At 39.5% G+C, this 26,090-nt stretch overlaps 1 protein-coding gene across 2 annotated transcripts in view; it reads left to right on the top strand.

Annotated features, from left to right (window-relative positions):
* LOC138744283 (alpha-centractin) overlaps positions 1 to 24,505 on the top strand; it is a 28,678-nt gene extending 4,173 nt beyond the window's left edge. The window contains exons 2-11 of one of the 2 annotated variants that reach the window (XM_069900156.1): positions 1,946 to 2,010; positions 6,482 to 6,557; positions 8,002 to 8,127; positions 9,382 to 9,506; positions 12,476 to 12,692; positions 13,134 to 13,226; positions 14,851 to 15,025; positions 18,909 to 18,970; positions 19,395 to 19,435; positions 22,623 to 24,505. In XM_069900156.1, the coding sequence (XP_069756257.1) occupies positions 1,946 to 2,010; positions 6,482 to 6,557; positions 8,002 to 8,127; positions 9,382 to 9,506; positions 12,476 to 12,692; positions 13,134 to 13,226; positions 14,851 to 15,025; positions 18,909 to 18,970; positions 19,395 to 19,435; positions 22,623 to 22,725 (1,083 nt within the window). In that variant the 3' untranslated portion in view covers positions 22,726 to 24,505. Of the gene's footprint in view, positions 1 to 1,945; positions 2,011 to 4,371; positions 4,434 to 6,481; positions 6,558 to 8,001; positions 8,128 to 9,381; positions 9,507 to 12,475; positions 12,693 to 13,133; positions 13,227 to 14,850; positions 15,026 to 18,908; positions 18,971 to 19,394; positions 19,436 to 22,622 lie in introns of those variants that run through there. The other variant, XM_069900157.1, reaches the window with a different exon arrangement.
* The last annotated feature ends 1,585 nt before the right edge of the window (positions 24,506 to 26,090 follow it).

Raw genomic sequence — 26,090 nt, 5'->3', positions numbered from 1 at the left:
ACCGGAAATCGACGGCATTCTACTTCCGACCAGCTTGTTGGTTCGTAAGTACGAGTTTTTTGTAAATTGGATATTTTTAACCAGGGACTGCCGGTATTACTGACGTTTTGGACCTGAGCCATTCTTCAAGAAATAAGCAAAGTACAGGAAAGTGCCAAAATAAAGACTGGTAAGGGGAGGAGTCCAGACCAATAACAGGTGTTAATTGAATATGATAAGAGGAGAGGTGAGAATTGCTTTTGGTTCCGTGAAAGGAGTCAGAGAGAAATGGAGGGAGAGAGTGTTGGGGAAAGGTGACAGGGGGAAGAAGAAGCTGGAAACTGGAGAAGTTGATGTTAATGGCATCTGATTGGACAGTGCCCAGACGGAATTTAAGGTGGTGTTCTTCCAATTTGCAGGTGATCTCAGTTTGGCAGTGCATGAGACCCTGGACAGACATGTCAGGAAGGGAATGGGATGGGCAATTGTAATGGCCGGCCATTGGGAGATCCACACTATTGCGGCGGACAGAGATGAGGAATGAATGTTTGATTTTGATACTCAGGGCCAGCTCATAGTTACTAATCAAATACTAATCATGAATCAGCAATTTCTCTTGGCGGAATGAGCAAGAATGTTGGGAAAATGAAAGATTAAAAACAAGAGAATGAGATATTTTTCCTCCTCCCATCTGCTTCTCATTGTCAGTATTTTTTTGTTTAATGTAATTCTCATGAGTTTAATTTTATTCTATTGTCTTATTTCTTCAAGCTTGGAATGGTCAGTCTAGATTTTACTGTAGTGTAATGTCATCAACCTGAAACATCAACATCTCTCTGCCCAGATGTTGCCTGATTTGAACATTTCTAGCAATTCCCATTTAACTGTGGATTTATTATAAATGTATACTTGTAACCTGTGTCATGAATTAAAATGTGCCAGTGTTTGTCCTTGCTGCATTGTTAGAAGCATGAATTACAGGTTTTAAGTTGTCATTATAAAACCAGACCAATTGATCAAGTTTTACTGTAAATCAAAGAACTTAATACTTTTCTGCATGGCAGAATTTAATTGTTGATATGATTTCTCCTTTATATGTTAATGTTATTTGGCTGATGGTTTAGGGAAAGTCTGATTGAGACCGTAACATTTAGTGTTGAGATCCACTTTAGAGGTTAATTTTTTCCTTTGGAGATTAATTTCCTCGGTTTGTTACTTGTTTGTGTCTGCCCCTTGCCTGTTCCCTTATAGTGGTGTTGTTAACCTGTGTGCTAAAATAATAGCATAGAAAAAACTCCAAAATGTGCAATTTAAGTGAAGTTACTTCCGTAACGACTATTTCAGTCTCCAAACTATACCCATCAGAATGTTTCCTCCATGCAGTTTATATCGAATTATTACTTGAATTCTCATTATTATGATTTGAAATGCTTGTAATTTTTCTTCCTTGAAATATATGTAATTGTCTGAACTTTCCAGGTGTAATTATGGTAAAATCTGCAAAACTTTCTGCACAGTTTGCTTGACTGAACTTGTGCATGGGAACTGGCGAAGCCTAGCAAAATCTTGTGGGGTCCGAGCACATCTTCTCTTATAAAATACACTTATTCTATTTCATTCTTTACACTATGTATGAACATTTGTGATAACTTGCTCTAAGAACCCTTCTTTCTCACTGTTCTTGGTAAAATAACCAATCAACTTTAAATCCAGAAGTTGCTGTTGTTAATTCCTTGTTCTTACCATGCTGTTAAAACATTTTACATTAAGACATTTGTGACTGATTCACAAGTTTTTGAAAAAGCTGTAGTTGCAACGTTCTCTGTTGATCTGTCTTTTAGAAGCAAGGCTAGAATTAGTCTGATTCAAAAGGTGAGGAGTTTGTATTACTGCAGGGCTTTGACTTCAGAATGCTTAAATCTGATTATATGTTTGATTTCATCTGTGTTTCTACTTTTTATTCCAGGGTTCTGGAGTTGTTAAAGCTGGATTTGCAGGTGATCAGATTCCAAAGTATTGCTTCCCCAATTAGTAAGTACTGTGCTTTTTTTAAAATTGCAGATTCTATATTAAGAACAATCTGTATCTAATTTCTGTGATCAATAACAGAACAGTGAAAGATGGCCAAGGAACAAAATTAGTGCTTGAAACATTTTTTGACATTCAGCTCACCATTTCATCTGCCCAAACCTTTTAAGTCCATGAACTAATTCTCACATATTAATATTTTTGCACATCTTGTAACAGCATGAGAACATCAGTTGGAAGAATCTTTTATGTGCATGTATGGGAAATGTTGAAATTGAAACTTAACCAAGGATTTTTCATTTTGTTAGCTAGTGTGATAACAAGTTACTGTTTGTTAACAAAATAAATGGAAGTTTGCCCCACTGATTTAAGGGACCAAAACCACTCCCTACTATGTTCCTCTTTTTCCGAAAAGAGAAATTCAGGTTGTAATCATTAGGTAACCTGAAATTTAATGATGAAACCAAGTTCAGAGTGGATGTGATGTTTTCCTTTTTTTGGTGACTATATTACTGGATACATGACCAGAACATTTAACTTCACTATTCGGAGTAAATCGGTGGTTATTCATAAATTGAATCTTTCAGATTCTCCCCCTTGTGAAACAACTTTGCTGCCTGCAGATAAAATTCTTTGATAAATGCAGCTCTATGGACAATAGGCATTGGCTTTTGCTTTGTTTTACTTCTCCAACTCTTCCTTGAATGGCAGTTCCAGTTCCAAAGCCAATTAAGAATTTTGGGAGTGATGTAGTGTTGATGCTCGGCAGATTCTTAAAAATATATCTTGGTTATCTAAACCTATTAGATGCCTAGACCCCAAGCTAGAGACTATTTCTTTTAATCAAAGCCCCATGATTCTTTCACCAGAATTGACTGTTTCCTAATGTTGGCACAGTTGGAATGTAGGATGGTTGAATCAGAGTATTTGGTTAGATTATTATCAGACCACGCACCTTTGGTTCTGACAATAATATTGCGGGAAAAACAGACATCAATGTATAGGCGGCAATTAAATTCTATGCTGTTGAAAAAAAGACCTGTATGTTTATAAGGAAACAAATTAACGTATTTTGTGAAACTAACTACCCATCTTCTAACAGTTTCCTGATATGGGACACACTAAAGGCCTACTTGAGGGGGCAGATTATATCATATATTCAAACTGTCAAGAAAAATTGTATGGCGGAAATTTACAATTTGGAAAAATAAATTATGGCATTAGAGAAAGAATATCAAAAATCCGGCTCAAAGAACAAATACTAAACTTTAATAAATAAAAAACTTAATACAATACAAACATACAAAATGGAAAAATATATAATAAGATCGAAGCAAAAAATATTACAAATTGGGAGAAAGAGCGCATAAAGTTTAGTCTTGGCAGCTAAAGGCAGAGGAAGCCTCGAGGACGATCAACGCAGTTCAACTGGAGTCAGATAGGATATCTCATGATCCAAAAATATTTAATGATACTTTTAAACAATTCTACACAGAACTATATAATTCAGAATCACCACTGGATCAAACAAAAATAGATGACTTTCCAAATGGAATTGAGCTGCCAAGATTGAGCCAAGACGACCAGATGAGGTTAGACCACACCCCCCCCCCCAATTAGGGAGGAAATTGAAAAAGCTTTGGGACTGTTACAAGCTAATGTCTCCAGGGGAGGATGGTTTCCTGCCTGAGTTTTGTAATAAATTTAAAGATTTGTTGATACCACTCATGATGGGTGTGGTTAACCAAGTGGTGGAGGCAAAGCCTCTCCTGGACACCTTTTCAACAGCAATAATTGTAATGCTACCTAAGATCTGTTAAAACCTGGATCTTACAGAGCCATTGCGTTATGAAATACAGATTACAAAATAATAGCCAAAGCACTGGCTGAGAGATTGGGTCAGTATCTCCCAAAACTAATAAATCCAGACCAGGCAGGTTTTTATGAAAAAGAGACATTCTGCTGACAACTTGGAGAGATTATTGAATATAATACATCTGGCACAATCCAGAAAAGATCCCAGTGTAGCAGTATCTCTGGATGCAGAAAAGGCCTTTGATAGATTGGAATGGTCACGTAATGGAAAAATTTGGACTGGGACAAACATATTTTAATTGGGTAAAAACATTATGATCCTTACTTTTGGTTTAGAATATAACAAATGGCCAAATTTCATCAACATTCCCCTTTAGTTGGTCTAGCAGACAGGGTTGTCCACTGTCTCCAGGGCTGTTTGTATTACCTTTTGAATTATTAGCAGAATATATTAGGAAGGACCACACATAAAGGAATTCAAGATTGGCCAAGCTGAACATAAAATAAACTTATTTGCAGACAATGTACTTTTATACTTGATGGAACCAGCTGAATCATTGCCAAAATTGCAGGCCACCCTGGAAGATTACAGCATAATCTCAGGATATAAGGTAAATTTGGAAAAAAGTAAGATTATTCCCCTGACTGACTCAGACTATGAAAGATATAAACAGGGGAGGCATTTCAAGTGGCAATCAAGTAGTTTTAAATACCAAGGGATAACAACAGATAGAAATTTGGGAAACTTATACAAACTTTGATGGGCAGGATAAACTGTATGAAAATGAAGGTGTTGCCAAGATTACAGTATTTATTTCAATCTATTCCTATTTATCTACCACAAAAAATTTAAAAAATATTAAATGGCAACGTAAGAACTTTCCTGTGGAATGGCAAAGTCTCCAGGATCTCCATGGAAAAAATTGTCATGGGTTTATAAATTGGGGGGGGGGGGGGGGGGGTGGGGGGGTGGTTCTAGTATTACCTGATTTTAGGAAATATTACTTAGCAGCCTACTTGAGGTTCCTCGCATCTTTATTTGAAGGTGAACCACCAAAATTGGTTTTTACTTAGTATGAAGAAAGATTTAATTGACAAAGGAAATACCAGATTAATAAATAAAAGAATGAATAAACCTATCCTAAAACATCTGATAAAACTCTGGAAGGAAGTTGATGATTATGTTGGTAAAGAGATTGTAATATGGCCAAAAGCACCCTTGATACGTAACAAACTGATGCCTATGAATTTGGGTAACAAAATTCTGGATATTTGGCACCAAAAGGGACTGCAATGAGAATGGACTGTGCTTGTCCTTCAAAAAACTGAAGGATAAATATGATTTGCCTAATTGAACCTTTCACTACTTTCTACAGTTAAGATCCTTCCTGAGGGAAAAATGTGGCTCTACCATGACCCCACCTGAAGGGATCGAGGTGGAAGTGTTAATTCGGCTGGGAGGCGCTCCCAAATTTATATCCAGAATGCACTTTGTACTTCAAACTGAGAGCCCAAAACCGGGCCTACAAAGATCGAGGGAGAGGTGGGAGTGGGACTTGGAATAATGATTGAAGAAGAATGTTGATCAGATTTATGTAGGGAAAGTGTAACGTCGGTGATCAACACCAGAATAAGATTGGTACAATATAATTTCTTGCACCAATTGTATATCACACCGCAAAAATTACATCAAGGAAAATCAGAGATATTGGAAATGTGCTTCAGGTAGGGTTAGAAATTGGTACCTTTATACATTTATGGACCTGCGCGAAGGTGAGACTCTTTTGGTTGGAATTATCTAATATATTGACTCGAATTAAGGGAACAGACTTCCCGCTGGATCCGGAGCTGTATTTATTAGGATACCTAGAGGACGTGGTCAGAACATTAACTAAATTCCAAATTAAATTTGTAGGTATTGCCATGTCAGTAGAATTAGAAAGACTGGCGCTGAATTTTTCTTTTTACTTTTTTTGTCACTTTAATTGTTTAAGTAGTTTTATTTTTTTAAAAATGCATTGCGATTACCTGGAAGTCCGACTCCCCCCCTGCTCATCACTCGGAGATACACAACTGTGTGCCTATGGAGAAAACAATATATAATTTAAGAAATCGGATACTTTTGCCAAAATATGGCAACCTTATCTAGAGCGATAACAACAGCCCACAGTTCTAAAAAGCTAACAAAATATATGAACACAACAGCATTGAAGCATTTTAATGAGTGGAAGTAAATTAGAAAGACTGGCGCTGAATTTTTCTTTTTACTTTTTTGTCACTTTAATTGTTTTAGTTGTTTTATTTTCAAAGTTTTGGAGGAGGGAAGGAAATTATAAATAAGGTGACATGGTATTTGTATCTGAGAAGTGAATTATACTAAAAGTAAGTGTAAATATTAAAAAAGGATTGTTTTATCAGATGTGATACTATGTTTGTTTTGCAAAAATTGAAAAAAAATTCCAAAAAATCTTTAATGCGTATTGTTAGAAAAGTATGGAGGTTCAGTTATGTATGATAGTATAAAATGTCAGAGTAGAATTTGCAATTCAGAACTCATGAGCTGTTATGAGTTGGTGAAACTGTTTTATCTCTAATACTCTAACATTAAAAATCAAATCTTTTTTTAATTAAAGCTATTTTTGAAACATTTCTTTCACAGTGTGGGAAGGCCTAAGCATGTACGTGTTATGGCTGGTGCCCTGGAAGGAGATATTTTCATTGGACCAAAAGCTGAGGTACTTCTGTTTAATTTATTTAATATTGTAAGGTAAAACATCATGAGATGGGAATGTGTAAGGAGTTACCCTGTACAGGGCTGTAACAAGATGTGAATGCATCCTTGTACTTACAAGATAAGAGAGACATTGATGGATTGAGAGGCAGGAAGCTAGCAGGGAAAGGATAGCAACAGTTTTAGTCATTGGACAAGTAATGATATGATGATGTTCTAAGCACGTATCCAAGGGTATAAAAAATCACCATTTTGCTGATAACGGCAGAATGCATTCTCCGACTAACATGGTTAGTTGCAAGTGTTACAATCCGGTAATAAAGAACAAAGAACCCTGATTTCGACTCAGCCTGGTGTTTGTCTCACTCATTCATGAACAAAGCAGACCTAACAATATGCAGCACTTGATTGAATAGCCTTGTTTCTGAAGTGTTCTATTTGTGTCAAGGATTACTTTTCCCACTCAGTGTCAGCCTTTGGCATTCCAGGGTCAGGTTCGTTAAAGAAAATGATTTGGTAATGCTGATTTGATATTTTGCCTAACTACAATCTACAATTGCAGTATGCTAATAAAGTTAAATAAAAAAGATGGAGTATATGCTTTATTCATTCATATTAGGTGGTGAGGTGGGTGGATTTGAAGCTATAACGTTTAATCTGGGGAGATGGTGATCAAAGATTCTGACCTTCAAGTCACTGCTAAGCAAAATATGGTACTCTACATGGTGAAGGAACAATTGTGACTGTTTGATTTGGATCCTTCATATGTGAAATGATGTTGGGTGTGCACAATCATGTCAGATGGCATACATGCTATATCAATGTCGGGGGCATGATTTCATTTATCTCTAAATGAAAACATTTTAATTCGAGGTTGAAGGCCTGCTTTTCTTTAGATAAATGGTTCGATTGTTACCTGGGATGATATTGAGGTTTACTAAAAATTTTCCTCCATGTAGGTTTTCATGCAATTTTTGTATTAACACCTTTGCCACTGGCGAATGTCCGAGTCCTCATAAATCTCTGTCCCCATTTCCAGTCTACAACTAAACATGTTTCATGCATGTTCTCCATTTCCTGGCCTCCGCGTCATTTTCCCACTCCCCACAAGGCTACTTTACCCCCTCCATAAATCTTCGTCCGCGAAGCCAAGCCAAAGAAAAGAAAACTTGTAATGTGCTGTTGTGTTTCTAGCCTGAAAGGTCACTACAGGTTGAATAGATTCACGAAAGAAAAATAAAGTTTTACTCAAGGCTTTGCAGAAGACATGTAAGAGACGCACTGTAGAGAAAATTACTAAAATAATTATAAAAACACGTTGGAGGAAACAATTAAGCTGATGACAGATTTGAACCACAGGCATAATTTTCTCATTCCATTATAGTTCATATATTTTCACCAAAGAAAATCATTGATATTTTTATTTAAACTCCATGTTAATTAAATAGGAGCACAGGGGCCTTTTGACGATCAGGTATCCAATGGAACATGGAATTGTAAAAGATTGGAATGATATGGAACGGATCTGGCAGTATGTATATTCCAAAGACCAACTCCAGACTTTCTCTGAAGAGGTAAAGTCAAATTTTGTAACTTTTAACAAATACATAATTGTAATATAATTTTAGGTATGGAGCACAGGATAAGCAGACTTTGTTTCCCACGTGTATAAATACAGGTATGTGCCGCTTAACATCAGTTTCTAACCACCTCTGTGTCCATGGTCCCATAATTATTCAGTTGCCGTGAGCAAGTCCGCAGCAATTTTGATAAAGCAATCGCTAGCTCTAGGAAATTGTATACTGTATACCCAAACTGATCCAATTGCCCCACTCTTTCCCCACAGCCTTGTATCAGTCCCCAAACTGATCCCACTGCCCTGCTTTCTCCCCACAGCCCCATGTCGGTCGGTCCCCACACTGATCCCTACTTACAAATAAAAAGTTTACAGGTACACTACAGTACCCCATATAACTTTGCTAAGTATATAATATGGTGTTCACATAACATCCACCTCGCATAATGCCCAGTTTCACAGAATGTATCGTGGACGTTAAGTGGCACATATCTGTATTTTAAATGATGCTCACATATGTTGCTTTGCAAAATAATTTTAATATTTCCTTTTAATTCTTAACATGCCAAAGATGTTGAATGTTATAAATATTTGACTGAATAAATGACATCACATTGGATTAAACTAATGCAATCAATTGCAAAAATATTTTGCATGAATCTGGCCTTTTTTATACACTCCTCCTTCAGGGTAACTTTAAGCCTTTCATCTGCAAATATGTGTGCTGTTAAATTTCCATGTGGTAAATCCTATGCATGCAAAAGAATGTCAATTAATTAGTCCTTTTTAATAGTCAGCTAAAATGGAATGTTATTTAATCATTTACAGGCATGTTAAACTGACTCTAAAATATCTGCTTGTAGCTGCCAAGAAATGCCTTTCCCACATACAGTGTAATTTTCTGCTTGGCAGTGCAAACACCTTGTATTTCCTGTGCAAGTCACAGCACTTTGGTGTTCTTTTTGTAATTCTTCAATGTTGTTTGAGACAATTTACAGAGTAAAATAAATTGTTGATTGTGTTTTGCTTGTAAATGTAATAATTTGCAGAGTGGAATTTGTATCTCCCAAGAAAGGTATTTAGAAAGTAAATTGTATCCCATGGATATGACTAACATATCACATCAATTTGTAACAGAATTATCAAGCAGTTTATTATTTTAGCAATGTAAGTTGTGCCTTATTTGTAGAGCATTTGAGTTTTGTTAAATTGAAAAGACAATAACGTGTGTTTTGCACTAAATCTTTCCAAGCATCCGGTACTCCTCACAGAGGCTCCTTTGAATCCAAGAAAAAACCGTGAACGCGCTGCTGAGGTTTTCTTCGAGACTTTCAACGTGCCTGCTTTGTTCATTTCAATGCAGGCTGTACTTAGTCTGTTAGTATTCTATATTCAGAAATATACTAGTTATTGAAATGTAGTCTTCAAGTTTATTTATCTTCTGTATTATTTATCTATTTTATTTATTTGCATGCTGTTGGGCAGTGCCACACATTATTCTTTCCTCTTCAAAACCATGACTGTGCTTTAATTTGTGTTTGTTTCTTTTACATTATTAAATTGAGTGTGGGGTAAGCTAGTTGGCTTCCCTATTCTTCTACATCACTAGCTGATGAAACCATCCATGGTTAGGGTCAATTAACTTAATGTTGAAAGCATTTTTCTTGAGTAAACTCTATCACTGCTTGGAACATAGAGAAGAATAGCACAGTAACATAACACTTAGCCCACAATATCTGCACTAACTATGGTGCAATTCTAAACTAATCCTGCCTGCCCTAGGTCTTTAACCCTGCCACAAGTTACTTGTCTGTTTAAATATCACTTAAATTTTGCCATTATTACCTGCTCTACTACTTCCCCTGGCAGCACCTACCACCTAAAATGAGTAAATCTTTAAATGTTTCCCTACACCTTCTACCTGTACCATTTATCATTTACAACTTGGCAAATCACTGACCATTCCCCCCCCCCCCCCCCCCCCCATCTATACCTCTATTGTTTATAAGAGATTATTTTTAAATGTTTTCCAGAATCTATATGAACTTCAGTTTTTTAATTTAAAATTTAGTCAATATGTCAAATTCAGGATGCCAGAAATGTTTTCTGTTTCACTATTGTAAGATATTATTCAAGCTTTAATTTATTAAGCATTGAACACTATATTTTACCTTGAGTAACTTTTACCACTAAATCATAAGATTTGGGGGGCGGGGTGTTCGTGAAATAGGCCTCTGGAACACATGTTTGCATCAGACTAAATTTGTATCATCCCATCTGAGTTTCTAGGACAGAATTCTCAACCTTTTTTTCCCCACTCACATACCATCTTAGGATGCCATATAATATCAATACAATATAATCTGTTTGATTAAAATATGGGGTACCTTGGATGTAATGATGTGATTGGTGCAATGTATCCTTTTGAAATTTAACATATATCCATATGTACTCTGTATTTTTTTTGATGTGAAATTTCAATGTTAGTAAAAATATTGATAAAGAAACAAGGATGCCATAGGTCACACATGTCAAACTCTGGCCCGCAATATAATTATATTTGGCCCGCAAGATCATTTCAAAAATGTATTAGAGGTGGCCCGCCCTGCAGCGAGAACCGATGCTGTTTTTTGGTAATGTCACCCCCACCATCCTCCCCCTTCATTGCACATCCTTCCCCATTGTAACACGAGAAGTCTGTCGATGTCATCAGCCGGCAAGCCAGTTGGAAGGCTCCCCGCACAATCAGTCACTTCTCCCACCTGTCGATGGGCGAGCGCCTGTGATTTCCTGTCGGCGCGACGGGCATGGCAGGCTGCGCACGGCCCCCGGGCAGCGCGAGCCCCGCGCGACTGGCACCGGACGGCCCTTCCACAGCGCGAGCGCACTTCTCCCGGTCGCCACGGCCTTCAGCGCTTGCACCCGCGCGGACCCCAGGGACGGCTGGTTCGGCCCTGCACGTGAAGAGAGAGATGGTGGCTGTCCGCAAAGGCTGATCAGCAGCGCGCTGGGCCTGAGTGGGTGGGTAAGCAGGGGTGGGCAGAGGGTGTAGGTTAGGAGTAATGGGCAAGGGAAGTTATGGTGGTGCGAGGGGCAGTTAGAGGGAGGGATAGGGAAGAGGTAAAAGGGGAGGGGCAGGGCGAGTAGGGGAGGGGTGATTAGAGGGTGAGAGACGGGTAGAGGGAGGAACAGGTTGAGGGGATGGGGTAGGTAGAGGCAAAGCGAGTGGAGTGAGGGGTGAATAGAGGTTGGGTAAAGGACTGGTCAGGTAGAGGGATGGTGGGTCGAGGGTGAATAGAGGCCTAGAGCCTGAGGAGTGAGCAGGAAATGCTGAGTCCTGATGCAGGCCAAAATGGACACAGCCTGTGAATGCTGACTACATTTCCACAGGGACCAAATATGTTTCCCTCAGGTCAAGCAAAGGGTGAACTTGAGCTACCTACTCCTGACCTGTAACATTATCTTCCTAAAGTTATATCCTAAAGTTTAACATTACATATGTTGAAAGAAGAGAAAACATGCAGATGTTGTTGAAAATTTTCAATAAATATTTAGTTCGGCCCTCGACTTAGTCCAAGTTTTTAATTTTGGCCCTCCGTGAATTTGAGTTTGACACCCCTGCCATAGGTGCTCTGTAAGGGATTACTTAAGGTGGTATGTGAGTAGGGGAGGAAAGGTTGAAAACCACTGTGCTTGGAACTAGAGTAAACCACTTGACTCTCGGACTTAATCAGTGATTTGGGATAGTCTTTTGACCTGCATTATTCTGCTATTCTTCCATATACTTGAGTAATAGGGTGTTAGAATCTGCATTAAATGCTCAATATCTAAGAGGATTTACATAGAAAACTTCAGCACAGTGTAGGCCTTTTAGCCCATGACATGCCAGCCCATGTAAAATTACTTCACAACAATCTAACTTTTCCCTACTTTGCACCAAAATCTACTATTTGAAGCTATAAGTTTCTTGGACAGTGGAGACCACTCCGCAACAGAACCAAATTATCATTTGCCTGCGTGGAACCTTTAATTCTTTTGATTAAAGCTCTATCAAGAAAGTGGAAGGATTTTCATTGATAGAAAAATCAGTTTTAGAAATCATTTTGAGTTCCTTTGTTGGAAATATCAAAGAAAGGAGCTGACATAATTCACTTGTTTTTATTTGAATCTCCTCAAATAGCTAACCTAGTCAGAGGAGGGATAGAAGAATTGTCTTCCTATTCAAAGCATTTTTATTAAAATACCCCAAAAAAAAAGAAATATAATTCACTTCTGGAATTTCATTTGTTAAAGTACTTTAACTGTTTTTCTTGTCAGTGTGTTTTTTTTTCTCTCTTTTTCTGAAGGTATGCTACTGGTCGAACTACAGGTGTGGTATTAGATTCAGGGGATGGAGTCACACATGCAGTTCCTATATATGAAGGATTTGCAATGCCACATTCCATCATGAGGATTGACATTGCTGGACGCGATGTGTCTCGCTATTTACGCCTTTTCCTTAGAAAGGAAGGATATGATTTTCACACATCATCAGAATTTGAGATTGTAAAAACAATCAAAGAGGTAGAAAATTACATTTTTATTTTGTGCACAAATGTGTTTAGTGTGATTGCCATGATGAATGCAGTGTTTACTTTGAACTTGAGTGAAGCACTGGGAATATATTCTCATAATTTAAAGAGGAATTGTGTACATCTTTCACTTTTAAAATTTAGCAATGGATCTTTAACAGACATTCAGAAAATAATTTAAAAAAAACTTTGCTTCTGCTTGGTTAAGAGAATGTCAGTTCAGATAAAGAAGGCCTGGCTGTCTTCATCAGTTATCTGCCTGATTTAATTTCATTGTTAAAGATATTACAAAATCCTGAATGAACATGTTAAAGATGACCTAATAATTTTATTATTCTTTCTTTTAAAAACTAATATTCAAAACCGTAACTTTAATTTGAAAGTGCATTTGACCTTTCTGGGAAATTACCTATAAATTTGTTTTCTGTCACAGCGTGCCTGTTATCTGTCAATAAATCCACAAAAGGATGAGACTCTAGAGACAGAGAAAGCCCAATACATCCTGCCTGACGGAAGTACAATTGAAGTAAGGCACCACTCTCAAATCATGATTGGTAATCTATTTGTTTAAGTTAAATCTTACAAGACAGGAGGCCCAGGTTCAGTCTGATAGGGTAATACACAAGCAGAAGTCTGGGGATAATTTTAAACTAACACAGTTGGATGTTACAACAGAGACTGACTGAATTTTGTTTTGATTAGGGAGGTGAAAGTATCTTCTGTGTTATTCTTGTGGCTACCTTCCACTCTTTAATTAAGCCGTTCTTCCCAGGACTCTTTGGAACTAGAGGAATTGTGACCATATTATTGGAATCATGGTATCAATAAATTGTGTAACCATGCAAAGCAAATCATTCCGGTATTTTTGATGCTGAATATTATAGGCAACTTATTGTCTCCTCTCACCTTCCCCATCACTGACTCCTTGCTTTTACACGTCACCATAATGTCCAAAAGTTGTCATCTACTTTGCTTATGTAAATAAGTGGCATTTACATTACAAATATTTAGTTTACTTCCATGAGATTAGATTTCTGGCCAGAAGATTCAAGATTCAATTTATTATCATGTAATAAAGACAGTGCAATATTACATGAAATTTGTTTTCTTCAACCGTCAGACAGACAGATTCACCGTCGGCAGAAATTGCCTCTTAACAGTCAGAGAAAGAGAAGCAAAAGAGAGTTCCCCTCCCCAGAGTCACTGAATTTCCGTGGATTCACCTCCAGCACTTCCACAGCCAGACAGTCTAGTCCAAACCATCAGCATCCCGAACTCCAGATCCAAATCTCCAACCAGATCAGAAACCCTTCAGTGCCTTTGGCACCTTCTTGCATCCCAGTTCCAATGCCTGGTATCCCTTCAGCCAGGTCTTGAGCCAGTCTCTAACAGTCCACAGCCCGGTGTGGATCTCTCGACCACAGTTCCCAGCAGCCCACGGCCTGCATGGGTTCCTTGCATCAAGTCACCAACAGCACGCCCACCGCCTTCCGCAAGATGGAATCCTGTTGGGGACAGTTTGCTTTAAATTTTTCCATGTGCAATCAATGAATTAATTTCTACAAATGTAATCAATATCAGGAAACATTTTTATCTCAATTATAGAGACCAGAGTGAATGTCTGAAGCAGCCATTCTCAACCTTTTTTTGTCTTAGCCACCTTACAACACTGCTCAAAGTTTATGGGGCCCTTACCTGTGAAGGAGTCAAGTTTAGTTAGTTTCTTCTGTATTTCTCTTCTACCGATTGCATAAAAAACATTTTACGATTTCAGTCTGTGGCCCACCTTAAATGTGCTGTGGCCCCCATTGAGAATGAATGCTGGTCTAGAGGAATGTTCCATGCTTTTATTTTGATGGTGTCCTATAAATGCCAAAAATGTTAGCAGACATTTTTTGGGATGACACAGTTAATGTAGCAATTGGCACGAAGCTATTATAGTGTCAGAGACGTGGTCGAATCTGCTGGTGTCTTTCAGGAATTTGTACCTTCTCCCCCTATCTGCTGGGTTTCTTCTGGGTGCTTCAGTTTCCTCCCACATTCCAAAGGCTGCGTGGTTAGTAGGTTAATTTGTCAAATTAGTGTATTTGGACAATGTGGACTTGAGGGGCAGAAGGGCCTGTTTTCCATGCTGTATCTCTATCTTTCAGATAGGCCCTGCACGTTTCCGTGCTCCAGAGCTTCTATTTCGGCCTGATCTGATTGGTGAGGAGTGTGAAGGGATCCATGAAGTCTTAGTGTTTGCAATCCAGAAATCTGACATGGACTTGAGGCGAACGCTCTTCTCTAACATAGTTTTGTCTGGAGGATCAACTTTATTCAAAGGTATGTTGTTGAACTGGGTTGCCTCTATTGTAACTATGGAGTAAAGTAATCTATACTGATGTTACAGTCATTTATCCTGCTACCTTGTGCTTAGTTTAAAATGCTGCAGGATCTCACTGTTGTTTGCAGGCTTTTCAGTTCTACATTTATTTGGAAACATTTTAAGAATGCATCACTTATTTTTATATTGTATAAATGATTGAAGCAAAAAGGATTTCTAGCCTTCAAACACTAATGAATGTCTACCTTATATATATTTGTGTAATAGCTGAGTTTTGGGGACCACATTTTCAGGTCAAATCTGGGGGTATTACATTTGTCTGCAGTAAGTACCTGTGTTGTTCAAGGCGTCAGGAATTGGGATGGTCAGGACAGGGTGTTAAGTCTGTATTTGGGGCATTGGGAGCTTGGATTGGCCAAGGGTCTGTGGTCTGGGCGTCGGATGCCCCAGTGGGCAGGTGGCTGGGGCGAGGATCCATGGTCAGGGGAGGCGGTTGAGACCAAAAATTGGGAGGGGGGGGTGTAGAGAGAAAACCGGGAGGCACACACACTTTTACACAGGATATATGGAAAACACAAATTTTGATCCAAAAAAAAGTTGGGGGGGGGGGGTGGTAGGGTTGACTATTACATGAGTATATACGGCATTTTTCTTTTTGGAAAGTTGTCAACCTCTATATTAAATGGTCTATTTAAAAAAAACCAACAACAAACTGAAAGAAGGATGGGATTGAGTACTGTATATTTTGGCATATAAGTCGAGTCGTGGAACCCTAAAATATTTCTCAGAAGGGATGGGGGGGGGGAATCAACTTGTGCTTTTTGAGGCTGACTATTCAATGGATTAAATTACTATATTTATCCCCTTCTGCCTGTGTTCTTACTAAATTTTAGAATTGTAAACCTTTTAAACTTCAGTGTGGAACCAGACAAGGATGCCCCTTAAGTCCATTGCTTTTTGACCTGGCTCCAGAACCCTTAGCTATTGCTTTTTGAGAATCTAATGATATTACTGGCATTTTAAGGAAGGGCACAGCCCACAAAGTTATGCTTTATCCTGATGATCTATTGCTTTTTATTTATAATCCTGAGACTTCATTGCCTTCTATGCTTTCTTTAATTTCACATTTTTGTCAATTTTCAGCTTATAAGTTAAATTTACATAAAAGTGAATTTTTCCTTTGAATAATTTTGGTGGTGGGCTTAGGTTTTCTTTTTATAATAAAGAAAGCATAAAGCATTTAAACTATTTTTTGAAAAAATGTTTATTTTCTCTATTGGCTTCAGGAGCAAAGTGTCAATTGTTCTTCCAATTGCCTTGCTATGTAACAGTAGTTTTGGGACATTGTGGAACTAAAAGACTGTCCTTCAGATGCACACTTATACATTGGCCCACAGTACAGGTGCAATCAAGGTGACAGTTTATTACAAGAATGTCTGAGAGTATCTGCTCTGGTTGCCCAGCTATAGGAATGATGTCATTAAGTTGGAAAGGGTGCAGAAAAGGTTCACATGGATGTTAGCAGGGCGAGAGGGATTGAGTTACAAGGAGAGACTGGATAAGTTGGGGCTTTTGTCCCTGGATGCAAAATCATGGGGGCCATAGTTCAGGTGAATTGTCAGTCTTTTTCCCAGGGTAGGAGATTCTAAAGCTAGGGGGCATAATTTTAGGGTAAGAGGGAAAAGATTTAAAAGTGACCCACAGGGCAACTTTTTCACACAGTCGTGGCGATGTGGATGGAACTAGCTGCCAAAGCAAATGGTAGAGGCAGGTGCAATTACATGTTTAAATGACATGGATGGGAAAAGAATAGAGGGATACGGGCCACACAAGCAGGAGACATTACTCCGGTAGGCAGTTTGACTGGCATTGTGCCAAAGGGCCTCTCCATGCTGTAAAACTCTACACTCTGACGACGAGCAGAGAAATTAAAGAACCATAGCATCAGATAGTACTCAGCAGGGACAGGAAACATTTGTGGAAGAGTTATACTTGTGGAACTCTCTACCATAGAAAGTTGTTGAGGCTGGTTCATTCCATATAACCGGATATTTTGGAGTATAAGTCGACCGGAAGATAGATTACCTTTTTTAAAATGGTTTTATGGTATATCTGGGTCGACCCCCATTTTCTGGCTATCTGGGCCTCCCAGTAACATCCCAACATTTTTAAAAACACCCCATTCGCCAAGTAACAAAGCTTTAAATTACTGAAAGCAAGTAAAAAGAAACAGTAAAAAAAAAACACCTCAGCCTACCGGGCAGGAGCGGGAACCTCGGACCTACATGGCAGGAACATCAACCTTTTTCTCCCAGCGGGAGCAGAAACATTGGACCTGCGTGGCAGGAGCGGCGACCTCAGCCTACCGGGCAGGAGCGGGAACCTCGGACCTACATGGCAGGAACATCAACCTCATTTTCCCAGCGGGAGCAGAAACATTGGACCTGCGTGGCAGGAGCGGCGACCTCGGACCTACATGGCAGGAACATCAACCTCATTCTCCCAGCGGGAGCAGAAACATTGGACCTGCGTTGCAGGAACGGTGACCTTTGGCTCCTGGATAGGAGCAAGGACCTCAGGCGGTATGGGTTTTATAAAAATGTCTGGGTGGGTTATGGGGTTACATGGTGGTGGGGAGGTGCTCCTTGGGTTGACTAATACACCAAATTAGTAATTCCAGGATCAACTTGTATGCTGAATTGGCGTCAAACAGTTTTGACCTGAATTTGTCTTGAAAGTATATCTGGAGTATAGGTTGACCCACATTTTCTGAGTGATTTTTGAGGGTTTTACAACTCATACGCCAAAATATATGGTATTCAGAAGGGGATTGGATGTGACCCTTGTGGCCAAGAGAAATGGAGAGAGTGGGGTACTAACGATGATCATATTGAATGGTGGTGCAGGCTCATGGGGCTGAATGGTCTTATTCTGAATTTTAGGACATCCCAGAACCAATATCACTGAGGCAGGTTAGCTGGTCGTTATCATCTTGCTGTGTGAAAATTAACTGCTGCATTTCCTGCACTGCCAACTTAAACTACTTAATCCACTATAAACCGCTTTGGGGTGTCCGGAGGTATTAAACCCCACTCACTATCCCTTTCTTCCAGCAATTTGTTTTTTTTTTGGTTCAGATTCCAACACCTGCATTCCCTTATGATGTGAATTCATTATATCATTTAAAATCTCTCTTAAAATCTCCAGATCAAACTATTGGTAATGTGTGTGATACATGCAGCACCGACTGTCCTGAACAGTGGATCTTAGGTTCCTATCGCAAAGCAAATAAAGCAATTCAAGGAGCTGTTTCAGATGCAAAGCTAAGGGTTGATCACACAATTAAAACCGGCATATTTCCATTTGAAGGAGAGTTCTCCACCTTTGATTGTATGAGCTTTATTTATATCCTTCACGTACTTCTGGTATGTCGATGAATCTGTGTGTACAGTTTGCCACTTTAAATTTCCCAAACACAGCTTTTGCGGGCAGCAAAGTTTTAGCATAAATCGGACCTCGTATTTAATGCAGTCATGCGTTTCTGTCCTGAACCGTAAAAACACAGAAATGCTGGAGGATCTCAACAGGTCTCACCGTGTCCATAGAAGTTATTACTAACATTTCAGGCCTTGAATGCTCATGGCTTGAAGAGAGCCTGAAATATCCATAATTTATCTTCTATAGATGCTGCAAGACCTGCTGAGTTCATCCATTATTTCTGTGTTTTTACTTCAATCATTGCAGATGCAGCCTTTCCTGTCTTACTGTTCTCTGGACATGTGCGATGTGTTTGAAAAATCTATTGATATTTGATTTGTAAGATTCTGCTTCACTTCTCCTTTGTGAACTCTTTTAATTTTTCAATCTTGTATTAAATTGTAGGATTTGGTGATCGACTCCTGAGTGAAGTAAAGAAAATGGCACCAAAAGATATAAAAATAAAGGTATGGTTATCATTTGCGTGGTCACTTTCGTACTTGATTCCGCCTCTGATTAGCAAAACCAAACATGCGAGCTCAAGAAGCTGGTAAATTGAGTATTGGCCTTAACCGTTATTAATCCTTGTTGTGAATGAACAGCCCCCGTGACACAAGGATCAGCTCTTAGTTCCTCCATTTTGTTCCATGTGAAGACTTGTTTAAATCCATGATATTTATGCATTGTATTTTGTCTATATCTCAGATACATGTCACAGATGCAATCTTCTAACTTATCTCAAATTAAATTAAAATATGTCATTGGGAACTAAAAGACAATTTTTTTTGGCAAAATTCCTTCTGCCCAGGAAAAAGTTGCAAATGAGATCTTGCAGACACGAGTAGACATTGCAGTACAATGAAATGGTTTATCGTTTGTGTTTTGTTATAGATTTCTGCTCCTCAGGAGAGACTATACTCCACATGGATAGGGTATGTACCCCGTTAGTAGATGATGACCTATCCCTGCTTAAAATGAGCAAGGTGCAGTTTGGTTATGTTCCTGATGATGGACATGTTCACTGCTGCCTTGTGACCAGTAAAATGTATTTTGGTGACACTTGGTGTTTAACATTCTCAGAGCAGTCGGCTAATTCTTGGGCAAAGATTGTGTGGATTTTCCAATATTATTGACCACCATTTCTTTCACTGCCATCACTACTTTTCAGACATGGTGTCATGCTCTTGTTTATTTCTTGTTATTATAACAAGAATTAATCTCAAGAATTTTTGTCATTAGGTACAGTATAAGGTGAGCTGTCAAATGTCTTCCTGGTTTTTATGTAAACTATAAAGAGAACAGCCACCATTTTAACTGGTTTAAAATTTAAAATCCCAAATGCAGGTTCTATTGGGAGGCTGGCCAAATAGTTTGAAAGATAAATCTTAAAACCAAGTCATCATCCCCTGTTCTCCATCGTGTTCCTAACCAAGGGGTTTTAATGGACATGAAACAGCAGGATGGGTGATCACTTTGCTTCCCTGCAGGAGCATTTACATTTTGTGAGGCAAATACCTCTGATTTAGTCTCCATTTTAGATTACAGCCCGAAGCAACAGAGGAACATGAAGTATGAGATCCAGCAGATAAAAGCTTCAAGTGTCAGACACTTCCCCTGCTGAAACAATTCCCTTGTTTTTTTCTCTCAGCATCCTCCATGAAGTTAATCCATCTTTTCCAGGAAGCCTCTGTTGCCCGGTCTAAGAGATCAGGGGGTGGTGAATGCTCATTTAGGATTTCAATTGACTTTGTTTGATGTGTGTTTATAGGGGAAGGGTTGCACAGAGAGAAATCGAATGGTCACCCAGCATCACTGGGTTCAGGCAAGCAGGGGCTAAATGAGCTGGTGAATGTAGCAGCTGAATTTGGGGATAGTAGGTAGGACAGAATCGAGAAAATGAGAGTTTGAACCTAAGCAAGGGACAAGAATGATTTCAAAATATGAAGGAAGAGTAGAAAGTTGAGTAAAAATGGAAAACAGAAAATTGCTACTTTCAACCTTCTCTGATTAGTCTGTATAAATCACGTCACCGTGTTTGAGCAAATTTGAAATATAAATAGTCGATTCTAACTTGATCTGGACATAAACCAATCAACACATGTTGTGATAATTTGTTATTTATATGGGTCGTGTAGTTATCCAACTGCACGAAAACCAACAAGGTCGGGTCAGATACAGCAATGAGCTCTCTGAACCCTTCTCCATTAACAATGGCGTGAAGCAAGGCTGCGTTCTCGCACCAACCCTCTTTTCAATCTTCTTCAGCATGATGCTGAACCAAGCCATGAAAGGCCTCAACAATGAAGACGCTGTTTACATCCGGTACCGCACGGATGGCAGTCTCTTCAATCTGAGGCGCCTGCAAGCTCACACCAAGACACAAGAGCAACTTGTCCGTGAACTACTCTTTGCAGGCGATGCCGCTTTAGTTGCCCATTCAGAGCCAGCTCTTCAGCGCTTGACGTCCTGTTTTGCGGAAACTGCCAAAATGTTTGGCCTGGAAGTCAGCCTGAAGAAAACTGAGGTCCTCCATCAGCCAGCTCCCCACCATGACTACCAGCCCCCCCACATCACCATCGGGCACATAAAACTCAAAACAGTCAACCAGTTTACCTATCTCGGCTGCACCATTTCATCGGATGCAAGGATCGACAACGAGATAGACAACAGACTCGCCAAGGCAAATAGTGCTTTTGGAAGACTACACAAAAGAGTCTGGAAAAACAACCAACTGAAAAACCTCATAAAGCTAAGCGTATACAGAGCCGTTGTCATACCCACACTCCTGTTGGGCTCTGAACCATGGGTCCTCTACCGGCATCACCTACGGCTCCTAGAACGCTTCCACCAGCGTTGTCTCCGCTCCATCCTCAACATTCATTGGAGCGACTTCATCCCTAACATCGAAGTACTCGAGATGGCAGAGCTGACAGCATCGAATCCATGCTGCTGAAGATCCAACTGCGCTGGGTAGGTCACGTCTCCAGAATGGAGGACCATCGCCTTCCCAAGATCGTGTTATATGGCGAGCTCTCCACTGGCCACCGAGACAGAGGTGCACCAAAGAAGAGGTACAAGGACTGCCTAAAGAAATCTCTTGGTGCCTGCCACATTGACCACCGCCAGTGGGCTGATATTGCCTCCAACCGTGCATCTTGGCGCCTCGTAGTTCAGCGGGCAGCAACCTCCTTTGAAGAAGACCGCAGAGCCCACCTCACTGACAAAAGACAAAGGAGGAAAAACCCAACACCCAACCCCAACCCACCAATTTTCCCTTGCAACCGCTGCAACCGAGTTTGCCTGTCCCGCATCGGACTTGTCAGCCACAAACGAGCCTGCAGCTGACGTGGACATTACCCCTCCATAAATCTTCGTCCGCGAAGCCAAGCCAAAGAAAAAGAAGAAAGAAAAGTAGTTGAGGGATTCTTGGGAGAGACTGAGCGTGCACATATGTTGATAGGATGGAATTGGGAGAATGAAGCCCCTCCCGCCTCCAACAAGGTGTTATCAACGAGGTCTGGGATTGTAGGCACTGCAAAAATAAAAGATCATTTACTCTGTTGTCATGCCTGTGATAAATGGCTGTTTCAATCACTCTGCAGGGTGGTAATCAGAAAGGATTCCAATCCTTGAGAGAGATTTGGGCAGCGGGAGAGCATTCCTGGAGAGCGATTGTAGGAAGAATGGCAGTCTGCAAAGAAGGAGGAACTAGCTGTGCTTTGAGGAGCATGTGGTGGTGATGGCAGTTGAGACCAGTCTAATTTTTTTTAATTGTGCAAAATGAATTTTGCCTTTTAAAACCAAATGTAATTCACTGAAAAAATTAATTACAGGCAAAAGATGAATCAGAATTTGTTGTCATGAACATGTCATGAAATTTGTTGTTTTGCAGCAGTGGTCATAGGTGCAAACATTGTATAAATTAAAATAGTGCAAAGAAGAGAAAGTGAGGCCGTGTCCATTCAGGAATCTGATGGTGGAGGGGGAAGAAGCTGTGGAGGAGGAAGAAGCTGTGGAGGAAAAGGATTGGTCTACATTTTGGATTGAGACCCTGCAGCAGGACTGATTTAATCAAGAATACATTTGTGTTTAACGTGTTCTTTCCATCTTTGTTTGCAGTGGTTCTATTCTGGCATCACTTGACACATTTAAGAAAATGTGGGTGTCAAAGAAGGAGTACGAGGAAGATGGGGCTAGAGCAATCCACAGGAAGACATTCTAAAGTACGGCAGAGGCCGTCCACACACAAACTCACTACGATGTAACCTTGCTTGTCTGGATATGGGGTATGCCTGAGAAGGTGAATGTATGTACATGGGAACACAGGAGATAACAGACTGGGTTTCAGGATGAATGGGATCAAAATGAGAGAGTTTTAGTCATTTTAACTGTTTTCAATTTCTTTCTCTAATTGCATTGTCATTCACAGCTAACCTGTTGTTCAGCCTATTACACTAAAATATGCCAAGTGTTTGGCTACATTTGGTGCCTAATTATGTTGGAAGCTTTAATGTATGGGCAGAGCAAGTGACAGAGGAGATTAAAGCTCCAGAGTCAGGTGTGTGACTTTGGTATGAATGGGATTTTTTTTTACAGAATTTTGTTTCTATTGGTTTTAAGATTAGTAAAAGAGTTCGCACCTATTGTGTGTAGACAAATTGCACATCCTGATGTCCCTGAATTTTTTTTAAAGTATATTGGCATAACTCTGTATGAAATATGTGTGTGTGTGTGTGTGTGTGTATATGTGTATAATATATATGTGTGTGTGTGTGTGTGTGTGTGTGTATATATATATATATACATACATGTGTGTATATATATATATATATATACATGTGTGTATATATATATATGTGTGTGTGTGTATGTATGTGTGTATATATACACACACATATGTGTGTGTGTATGTATGTGTGTATATATACACACACATATGTGTGTGTGTGTGTGTATATATATAAAATATCCCAGCGCTTTTTGTCTATCGCCCTAACACGTACTGCTTGGGTGCCCACCAGATGAGGTATTTACCCCTGCAGGCTACAAGCATTTAGTGCTATTTAATCAGGTGTTCATGGAGAGAACGAACCAGCAGGAAAAATCCATTAGGAGAAAAATCCCATATGTTAAAAGTAGTGTGGCATGTAATATTATTTATTTGTTCTTCTGTAAATGTTTTAGGATAACCCAAGACAAACAGGCTATGAATTCCAATGTCAACCACTGGTTGCCACATTGTAAGAAATGTTGTCAATTACAGATAAGATTTGAAGCTAATCACGAACAAGTATTGCTCAGTTCGTTCAGATTGCCGTCTCCGTAATCTGGTTTGTGAACTGATGGAGGGAAGGAGTGGTTCCAACTGCACCTGTTTCAGGTCTCTTCCCCATCACAGTGACTGCAGGGGTTGGGTGGCGGGTGAGGAGCACCAAGTGAGTGGGGAAAAGAGGATGTTGCAATTTAAATTGATCATAATCAGGAACTAAACTCCAACTTCTGCTGGAGAGGCTTCCTGTAGAAAACGCTGCTCATAATGTTTAGTTTGAAAAGCAAAATAGTTTTATTAAACTGAAAAGTTGAAGCCACGTGACACCGATCTACACTGGAGCAGTAATCCGTGACGTTATGTGCCAGTCATTTTATTCTTAAATGTGCAGTTGTTGACTGCAAGGAAGGGAAGTGCTGAAAGGTCCTGAACAGGTCCTGCTCAGAGTAGAACACTTCATTATCTACCATTCAAAGGAATGCTCTGTAATAGTGGGTTTTTTTCTAACCTAAGCACATGAGTGACCAAAATTTACTGATGACTTCTGGCATTAGTTTGTCATGGCTGCTATAGGTTTAGGTTCCCATATGATGGTAAAAATGTTGATAGGTCTATTCCAACTGTAGCTTTTACTACATTGTCATCCAATGTTTTGCCATGCAGAAGTATTGCGAACTGTGCTTCCAGGAGATGCCACTGGACTGGAAAATGTTAATAAAATTGTTCACAGAGACCTGTGATTGTTTCTTTTGTCAGTGAGGTGAAGACAAATGGACCTGAGCATAAAGTAACAAGGTGAGCTTTGCTAAAGTTAAAAGGAATCTCTTTTGGGAAAGGTTAGTGGATTCTTTATGTTGCATTTTAAGAAGGAATGAACAAGCTTGCTTTCATAAAGCACAATATTCAATAATTTTCTTTGAAGCTTGGTCATAGTTGAAGCCTTGCTATCCGATTTAAGGACGCGAAGATTCAATTTTAATGAGATTACCTCATTCTTACAAAGAGTAAAATAAAATCTTGCAGGCTAAATTCAGGATATGAGGTTTTTTTTTAAAAGGGGAGGAGTGAACAATTCAGCACAGACACATTTTGTATCCAGTGGTGAATATGAAACGTTCTGGGGGCAGAGGAGGCTCAACTGCTGAATTTTACCAGAACAAGTGTTGCTTTTTTTTCTTGATAGACCTATAAGATTAATTAGCCATAAGAACCAATCTTCTGGCTGGCAATACTTGTTAAACATCCTAGTGTTGTCCACACATCAGGCTCAAGCCAGGACATAGATGTTTGAATAAGATAGTGGACAAGCTATGTAGCTACTGCATTCTCTGGGATAGTTTCTTCCTGAAGAATATTAGAGTACAGAAAATAATTCTTTGTCATCCTCCATCCATTAAAACCATATATTTAAAAACTACGCCAAGCTGGATTTTATATTTACAACATATCGTAAATTTACAACTTGGAATTTATTTCATCCTCTCTTGATCCTCTCCTGATCAAAAAAAATGTTCAAATCTATGCAACAAGTTGGGTTAAGTCTAGATCCCATCACTTCTGATTGTAGCCAAGTCTCCTTTCTCTCTCTGGTGATCGATACTTTCTTTGAAACCCACCCAATCCTCATTATCAATAAATAGACATTTCAGTACCAAAACATGAGATTTTTCTGAAGCGTTGACCAAGTTGTTAGATGAGACCAGGACGGTAGATGGCATCTGCATGGACTTCAGAAAGGCCATAGACCAGGTACTCCAGGGTAGGCTCGTCTGGAAGGTCTGATAGCATGGCACTCATTTGAGCTGGCCAATTGAACACAATTGGCTTGATGGTAAGAAATTGAGGAAGATAGTCAAGGGTTGTTATTCATATTGGAAGGCTGTGACTTGTGGTCTGTTTGTCATCCAAATTATTGACGTAGGAAGTTTGTTGATGACACCACAACGGGCAGTATAGTCAACAGTGAAAGTTGTCGGACGTTACAACAGGATCTTGATGATTTGGAAAATAGAATTGGACAAGTGTGAGGTGAAACCAGGTCAGGACTTGCACAGCAAATGGACAGAGACTTAGGGGCACAAGTACATAGTTCCATGAATGTGGGCACACAGGAAATAAAGGCAGCATTTGAAATGCTTGCTGCCATCAGTCAGGACACTGAGTACAAGAACAAGGATGTCGTGGTACAATTCTACGATGTCGTGGTACAATTCTACAGGTGGGTGAGATGGAACTTGAAGGATTGTGCAGTTTTGGTGACTGAACTAAGGGAAAGGTGTCTTTAAACTGGAAATGGATGCACAAAAGATTCACAGGGA

Source organism: Narcine bancroftii, chromosome 10 (assembly GCF_036971445.1).
Source record: "Narcine bancroftii isolate sNarBan1 chromosome 10, sNarBan1.hap1, whole genome shotgun sequence".
Classification (NCBI taxonomy): domain Eukaryota; kingdom Metazoa; phylum Chordata; class Chondrichthyes; order Torpediniformes; family Narcinidae; genus Narcine; species Narcine bancroftii.
Note: the sequence above shows the minus strand (reverse complement) of the source record. Positions and strands in the feature narration are given on the sequence as shown.